Below are 9,111 nucleotides of genomic sequence, written 5' to 3' on the forward strand. Positions count from 1 at the left end.
ATATATATATATATATATATATATATATGTATGTATACTGTATATATGTGTAAAAATCTCAGATACAAATTTGAATGAAAATGTAACCAACTTCATTTCAAAAACTATTAACGCACATTAGATAATAAAATAGAATCAAAGCGAACGCACCCACGCTAGTCGTGACATTAGCGATTGTCCCGGTGGCTAACTCCTGTATGGGGATCCGGTATATCTGCTGAAGTCTTGCCAGAGCCAGTGAAGCCCCTCCTAAGTCGTTGGCAGATGGCAGCATGATTTTTCTCTCCAGTTCCTCTAATGACGGTAGTTTCTTATGTAATTCTGCATTTGCTCCTTATGAAAAAGAATTAAAAGCTATTGCATAGATGACTTAATATTGGACAAATAATTTAACGACATTTTAGAAAGTTTGAGTAAAACAACTGACGTCAATTACCAATAAAAAAAAAGAAAAGAAAAAAAAAACAGGAATGAAAGAGAGCAGCCTGGCCTATTGTCGACAGTCACTTCAGATCTATAACCCAAAATTTGATTTTGTATTTTGAATCTATTGACAATAGTATTTGATAGCTGAGCAGCCTCTTTTACTTAACAATGGCTGACATGGGCACTGTCTAAATATCTCTGTCCTAAATGGTTCTCCTCACCATTTTTCGTTCTGTCACAGTTACCAAGTAATTTTCACTTATTCAAAATTGCAAATATTATATTAATATCCTTTCAAATTTACTAAGTAAGGAGCAAATGTCTGAGAATCTTTAGCATGAATTTCTATTCATCAACCGATCCATGACTTCGAAGATTCATTATTAATTATTTCTGCATTTGTATATTTCTGTAAATAATCCTAGAACCAAGAGTTCTTTCTATTTTCCTTGAAAACAGAATAAATTTATAGAATCACTATGAATAGCATTAGAATTGGTCAAAATTCTAGTCCGTACAGAGAGCCCTCAGTCTTTCATAAATAAGCCGCCTAAATCACATCACCGAACGTTATTCCCTGAAATCGAAGAAAAGTAATTCAACGCTTTCTGTTTCCACTATGTTGTGATGGAAATTGAAATTTACAATATAACCGCATGGAATTGAGCGCAATATAAGACTACCAAGTTTTCGAATGAAGAAACTATTACTAGCCAGACAAGCTTAACTAGAATTATTTTGAGTTAATTTCTTTTCAAATTAGTCCGTTCTTCTCATATATTGAAGAGTGCAAATTGTTTTTACCTTCCAATATACTAATAGTTTCTAAAACATGTAACAAATGATAGGCGTCCAAGACAAGCAACATGGAGTCATGATAAGACAAAGGTAAGAGGGTAATAGTTATGAAATATTTACCTGGCTTTCCGCACACTCCACATGACAGTGGGCAGTCTATTATCATAAACGTTGGATTTTTGGTACATTCCAAGAGATCAGCCCACCATTTGCACAGGTCACTTTTGTCTTCACAAGTGGACTCTGAAATGATGTCAATCATGGCAATAATTCGATCTTACATACACACACATATAACCGATAATGTTAGCATGAGATAAATGTGAATCACAGAATAGGCGGAGTACGAAAAGTATCAAGGTACTCGCAAAAGATTAAGAAAAGATTTGAATCACAATGGAACCGGAAGTTGAAATATATGAACGGAATTTCGACCCAACTCTTTTTCACAATTCTGAAGTTTTAGTGATGAATATTGATCAAGAAAAAAGTCAATGTTAAGATGAATTGTTCGTGCAGTATATGCATGAATTGATAGGGCGAGATATACAGAGATATTTATGGGTGGCAATAAAGTTAGCATTGTTGAATGGGTGAAGTAGAGTATTTTGATACAGTTTTGTAATGGGGAAAGAATGGACGACATTAGCTTGCCGGAAAGAGTGTATGCTCAGATGTGTTCGATGGAAGGAGAGGAAGACCTTAAAAGTGCGAACAGTATATAGACGAATGATGCAGTATATGTCTTATGTGTGAGTGTATGAAGTTGTTTATATTGTGAAAATTTCATAAACAGGGGTTCATCCATAATTCACCACTCACAATAAGTGCAGGTGCGTTAGTTATAATGAATGTTTTTGTATTTCTGCATATTCATATATATACAAGTTTGCATACACATACATCGGCATGTGGGATGAGACGATAAAATTCCTAATTTACCTAAAACGTATATCTTGAGTTATTCATTCATTAATTATTATCAGTTTCTACTAATGTATAAGTTCACCCCTGATAAATACCATTATTCACTTCTGAGAGCTAACAGTACTTACCTGCAGACAAGATTCTATCAATTGACCGTTTGATGGGTGGCCAATACAAAAAGAGCCTCTTGATGACAGTAAAGAGATGAAGAGGATTACCCGTGATGGCTGCGTCCAAAGTGTTCCCTTTAGCCAATGTCATTACGTCTTGAAGCAAACAGAGGTAAGACTCCTTGTAACTGGGATGTTTCAAGGGAAACGAGGATTAAAATCAAAGAGCTTATGTTAAGAATATCTTGCTGTATCATTGAATTTTATCCACTCTTTTGAGAGATGGTAAATAAATCAAGTAAACAAAGATGCAATTTTGTGATAAAATTTCAGTTTTCTGAGCCATCCCTGTTTTAAAATCTTTCATAAGGATAACTTTTGGCGTCAAATATTTCATCTGTCAGTTTTTTATTGGACACTGTCTATCGAATTAAAGTTCCAATTTATATAATTCATAATCTACTGATAATTATCTATTTTCATTTATTTCGCTTGTTCCGTCAAAGTAGCCTTAAGTAATCCCAAGCTTTGATTTTCCTTTTATAGCAATGGAATATCATGTTTTTTTTTTTTTTTTTTTTGGTAATTGACATCATAATAGCTCTTTGCGATCAAGTATATGTCGAATTGAATCCTTTATCAGTCATCAAAAAAAAAAAAAAAAATAAAAATACTGGCATAACTCAATCTCGGTAGATTTGAAAAGGAATCCAAAGTGCGAAAGACCTCAGTCTTACCTCCGAGAAAAGGTTTTATACATTATCTTGAAAAACCCCTCTATGGATTTGTAAAAAGCTCGTGAAATTCCCTTCTTTTTAACTTTTTATTAATATGTTTGACTTTCGTCAAGAACCCAATGGGATTTACTGTATCTATCAGTTCGGTAACGAAAACCTCTGAAAATACTAAATAAGTTATTTAATGTAATGATATCCAATAAAAATTAGTTTATTGGAATAAAATTATAGTCAACAGCTAGATATGTTTGTGAAATTGCATTACTATACATTTACCATTTCCAAGGATCTTTAAATTTTGTAATCGGATTTGCCTTTACATAATCTAAACTTTTGCAATGTAATAACGCCATGGAATTTTATACTCAGTCTGCAAAAAAGGACATTTCATACCAATACAGAAATATACCATTTAGTTACCAAACTCATCGAAAAATAACTATTATTAGAAAATAGCCAATTCCCCTCCAAAAAACATAAAAGATTTATGCATCTTTAAAAAGTACTAATATAAAGGTAATATTCAAAGAAAATACTGAAAAATTCAAACATTATTCAAGGTAGATAATTACTAGAAGGGGTAATGTAACATTGTAAGTCTATGAAATAGGTTTATATATATATATATATATATATATATATATATATATATATATATATATATATATATATATATATATATATATATATAAATTAACACCATTAGTACCTTGTCACTTCTGGGACGGAAGTTGGAAGGTAGGGAAGTAGTTCTGCGACCTTCATGTCGAAGACGAACAGGTCGTCCATATGAGCCAGGGAGGAGTATAATTCACCAGACACGCCATGTCCCTCAAATACTACGCTTTTGAATATCATCAGAAGACCTACCCAAAAGATTTCAGTAACCATTTATAATAATAATAATAATAGTAATAATAATAATAATAATAATAATAATAATAATAATAATAATAATAATAATAATTGGCTTGTGATTTCAGTCGATGTTGAGGCACTTTTAAGCGTCACCGTTGCTTGAATAGGTGACCACCAAGATTCAGCATAGATTACTGACATTTAACTCTGGGACAGGGTGTGATCTTAGGAACCTCATCCCTGAATACAAGAGGTTTTCGAATAGGAATGATGACAATGTTTGAGGTTTCTCCCCTCTGTAATGGAGAAACTAGACACCTGAAATAAATATGATCATGACAAATTAATGAAGTTCAAGAAAATTAGTATAATAACAGTGCGTCACAAGTATAAGATTTTTGATAAAGGTTAATGAATGAAGCAGAATTATGCATACAAAAACGAGAAATCATATATTAAGGTTATTTAAGCGTACCTCAAATGGTCAAAATTTCGGTCGTAACCAAACATTTGTTTAATATAATTGAAAGCTTTCATATCCGCAGTAGAGAGTAGCGTATTACTCTAAAAGATCAGGAACCTTAAAGCTTGCCGCACACTGAGCCCGAACGGAACCGCCCGATCAGAACCGAAACGTCCGATTGAAATCGAAAGCATGCATTCTTACCTGGCTGCGCACATTGGGCCAGAACAGAACGGAACTGGCGCGCCAAACATAACGGAACCGACACAGTATCCTTTGAAAGATATTTTTTTCTGAAGCGTCGGTGGCGTCTGACAGGCTACGCATGCGCAGAACGACTGCAGCGGTGGTTTTGGAGAGGGTTGCTGAGGAATTCGGAGGTTAGTGTGATAGCAACCAATATTTTTCTAATGTCAGAAATTTGACGAATGTATTTTAATAACAATGATGTAAACATATGATTTAATACAAAGATTTTAGGAGTGATTATTATTTATTGTTATTATTATTATTATTATTATCATTATTATTATTATTATTATTATTATTATTATTATTATTATTATTATTATTATTATTATTATTATTTTTTGCTGACGTCAGAAATTTGACGAATGTACTTTAATAACAATGATGTGAACTTATGATTTAATACAAAGAATTTTGGAGTGATTATTATTATTATTATTATTATTATTATTATTATTATTATTATTATTATTATTATTATTATTATTATTATTTCTTTTTTGAAAACATATAAACATCTGGCTTATGGATTCGATAAAAGATTGATATACAGATTATCTAATCATTGTAACATCAATTAAATAAAAACTCAGTTATGATTAAGGAAAAACTTCCTTCGTTTATTTAAAATTCTGCGTTGGTTCCGTTCTGTGGCTTCTGGCTCAGTGTGCGCGCTGGACGTCGTTTCTGTTCTATTCTGAGGCTTCGGTAGCTTAAGGGGCGGTTCCGTTCCGGCTAAGTGTGTGACAAGCTTAATGCTACTCTACCAGAGGCAAAATCCTCCCTCGAATCTAGGAGTCATGGTCTAAGATCACAGCGTAGCCTAAGAAACAAGCTCCTTTTGTAAATCGTCCGAGAACTGTATATATATATATATATATATATATATATATATATATATATATATATATATATATATATATGTGTGTGTGTGTGTGTGTGTGTGTGTGAGTATGTGTATACTGTATGTGTGTGTGTGTTCTATTCCAACGTTTAAATCGAACAATGTATGATGGATTTTTTCGGTAAGCGGTTCTAAATCGAGTCCTTCTCCAACCTGAGCTGTAGTCAAAATATTCAATGTATTTGCTTTGTTATTCTAACAAAACTTGACACAAGAATTTGCTGTGTAAGGGTCTCATGGGAACGGGTAATGATATGATTACTTCAACAGCTGTCGGTCTAGGTCTGCCAAGCCAACCACTGACTACTTTTCCTTGATAACACCTGCATTTTCTACTTTTTCATTCCTGCTAAGAAATTAAATGTATAAATAAGTGGCTAGACAAACAGACCGTCTGTACATGAAATTTTGATAAGCTGTTCGTGATGGGACATGAGCGTTATCAGAGATAATGATTGCAGCAATAATAATTACATTGCAATAACTCTTTTACTATACTTCTGACCTTAAGATCAGAGAAATCAAGTACGGTACATTAGGCAAATAGGCTATAAGGTTAACTGGTCCGAATGGAAAAATAGTCGATTTCGGCAAATGATTATGAGATTAACTGGTAGATAAAAGATAAGCAACTTCATGATGTGTTGGAGCACCATGCCTAGAGCAATATTTCAAGAGGATCAAGCGGATGGCTTTTAAAGGTTTTAACGACACTAGAGGCACATAATAGTAACAATGATTATAGTTGTAAGTATTATAACAATAATTATTATCATTATTATTGTTAACATTTTATCGATATAAGATTTCTAAGAATTGTAGATCCTATAAAAGAAAATAACTAATAGCTATAATAGCTTATAAAAACTGGAAAGTTTTATGCTATAATATGCATGAAATAGTCATTAAAAGAACATACCTCTCAATAAAGTAAAAGCATCTTATTACGCAAAAGAGATTTTATATCTACCGAAAAAAAGTCAAAGCCTAACAACATACTCACCAAATAAGCTGATCATTTTCGCTGCAAACGTCTGTCCCTCTTTATAGATGAATGAAGACATCGCAAATTGCCTTTATATTGAGGAGCTTTCTGTTGGAGTAGAAAATACAGCATTAATTACCTATATACGCATGATCATGTGGTTTGGTCTATAAAATAAGCTCGTTGCATAAAGCGATAATGCTAATATCTTCACGTCCATTCTATTTCCCGGATGTATGTATGGGGTAGCTGAATCCCTTAATAGAGATTTAGCTAAAATTAGGGCCTGGTGCAAATTCTAGGCCATGAAGTTGTACTATAACAAAACTCAAAGCATAATTGTAAGTAGGTCGAGGACAGAAGCTCTTCAACATCCAGATCTCTGCATTGATAATGTTTCTTTAGCTATATACAACTTCTTTAAAATATTATGTGCAACTCTTGATTGTAATTTTATTTTTGAGAAACATATCCGGCCTGCTTCTTCTTCAATTTCACAAAAATATGCTTTTTGAGAAAGTCTTTTAAGATTTTCGGTGATCAATCAATTCTTTCCTTCTGTCTTGTTTTGAGTATTGTCCACCTTTCTGGTCTTGAGCTATTGAGTCACATCTTCATTTGTTGGATAGAAACCTGCTGTCTAATAAATTTTCTATTACTGATCTTGATATTAACCTCCGTCGTTCAGCTAGTTCTTATTGTATGTTGCATAAGATTTTTCATAATTTTGTCCATCCTTTGCATTCGGATCTTCGCAGACTGTACCATCCCTTACGTAGTGTTAGGTATTCAGTTATTTCAAACAGTCTTGCCTTCTCCCTAGTAAGACTCAACACTACACAGTATTTCAGAAGTTTTATTCCAGCGGTAAAAAAATTTTGGAACGATCTTCCTACTGAGGCAGTTGAGTCGGTGGAATTTCAGAAGTTCAAATTTGCAGAGAATTTTTTGTTTCATCGTTGTTTTATTTTATATTCATTATTCATTACTTTTCATTCAGTTTAATCATTTCCTTATTTCCTGTCCTCTCTGAGCAATATTCCTTATCGTAACCCTTGGGCTATAATTATACCATCCTGCTTTACCAACTAGGGTTGTAGATTAGCTAAAAATAATAATAATAATAATAATAATAATAATAATAATAATAATAATAATAATAATAATTGTCGCGAACAAAGTGAGTAACCTTATATGAAAGGCCATTTTTTTGTTTTTTTAAATCTCACCCAACCCGTAGCTCAGTCATTCTCTATCCATAGATTTCGGAGTGAGGTGGTTGGAGGGGGAGTGGGGGGGCGCCAGCTGATATCTTCGGGGGCGGAGTCAATAACTCCTATACCAACACATATATTCAAATGAAATTTTAAGGGATTATCTAAATATATATATATATATATATATATATATATATATATATATATATATATATATATATATATATATATATATATATATTCAAATAAGCCATATATTTTTGTTACGTTAATGTCTGGATTCTCTTAATGACCTCGGGATCAGAGCCCCAGGCGAAATCACACAAAGACAAGAGCTTGTGACCGGCCGGGGACCAGGGTTCGATTCCCGGCCGGTCGCAAGCTCTTGTCTTTGTGTGATTTCGCCTGGGGCTCTAATCCTGAGGTCGTTAAGAGAATCCAGATATTAATGTAGCAAAAATATATGGCTTATTTAAATATGAAAAACACGTCTAAATGTGCAAAAATTTATCATATATATATATATATATATATATATATATATATATATATATATATATATATATATATATATATATATATATATATATATATTATGCTTTGCTTCTGCCAATTTTCATGTTCATACCTGCCATAGGCAGGCCATGGCAGTCACTTTTGTTCGCAAATGAGTTTTACAGATATCCAAATGATTTTCACGGAGTTTGGCGAATGTTATGTGAACTACATTCATATTAATTTTCGTATTGATACTTGCCATAGAAAAGTCACAGTAGCCATTTTTTTTTTAAATCCGACGGAGGTCGATTTTCGGCGGCGCTGTAAATTTCTCGTAAAATACATTATATATCTAAATGAAATTTTCAAGGATTTATGGAATGACTATTTTCATTGTCCATACCAATCAGCCGTAGATAATTCATAGCAAACGTTTATTTTGGCATCGGTTGAATAGTTATTTTTGGCGGTGGCGTAAATTGTTCCTAGAATGATGATATCAATGAATATATTCAAATGAAATTTTGAGGGATTACTCAGATATATATATATATATATATATATATATATATATATATATATATATATATATATATATATATATATATATATATATATATATATATATATAGCTTTTTTCTGCTTATTTTCGTGTTCATACCTGCTATATGCATGCCTTGACTATCACTTTTGTTCGTAAGTAACGATTTTAGCTAAAAAATCAGTGAGGAGCCGCAAAACACTCCTAGAGCTTTACACATATCCTAATGATTTTCACAGTTTGATGGGTGTTATGTGAACTACATTCATACCTTAACAGTGAACAAGATTTACATTTTTAGGTTAAATCAAGTACTGAGAGTGCTAAATTTTTCCAAGAAAGGAATGGGTAAATTAGAAAGGAAATGACATATGAACTTAATGAACTAAAGTTTGTGA

General features: G+C 32.4%; 1 protein-coding gene across 1 annotated transcript in view; it reads right to left on the bottom strand.

Annotated features, from left to right (window-relative positions):
- LOC137644944 (prolyl 4-hydroxylase subunit alpha-1-like) overlaps positions 1-6,565 on the bottom strand; it is an 18,050-nt gene extending 11,485 nt beyond the window's left edge. The window contains exons 1-5 of the mRNA XM_068377821.1: positions 6,476-6,565; positions 3,708-3,864; positions 2,280-2,449; positions 1,345-1,467; positions 151-333 (exon numbers count right to left, since the gene is read on the bottom strand). Of these exons, the coding sequence (XP_068233922.1) occupies positions 151-333; positions 1,345-1,467; positions 2,280-2,449; positions 3,708-3,864; positions 6,476-6,536 (694 nt within the window). The 5' untranslated portion in view covers positions 6,537-6,565. The remainder of the gene's footprint in view (positions 1-150; positions 334-1,344; positions 1,468-2,279; positions 2,450-3,707; positions 3,865-6,475) is intronic.
- Between the last annotated feature and the right edge of the window lie 2,546 nt (positions 6,566-9,111).

Source organism: Palaemon carinicauda, chromosome 8, assembly GCF_036898095.1.
Source record: "Palaemon carinicauda isolate YSFRI2023 chromosome 8, ASM3689809v2, whole genome shotgun sequence".
NCBI lineage: Eukaryota > Metazoa > Arthropoda > Malacostraca > Decapoda > Palaemonidae > Palaemon > Palaemon carinicauda.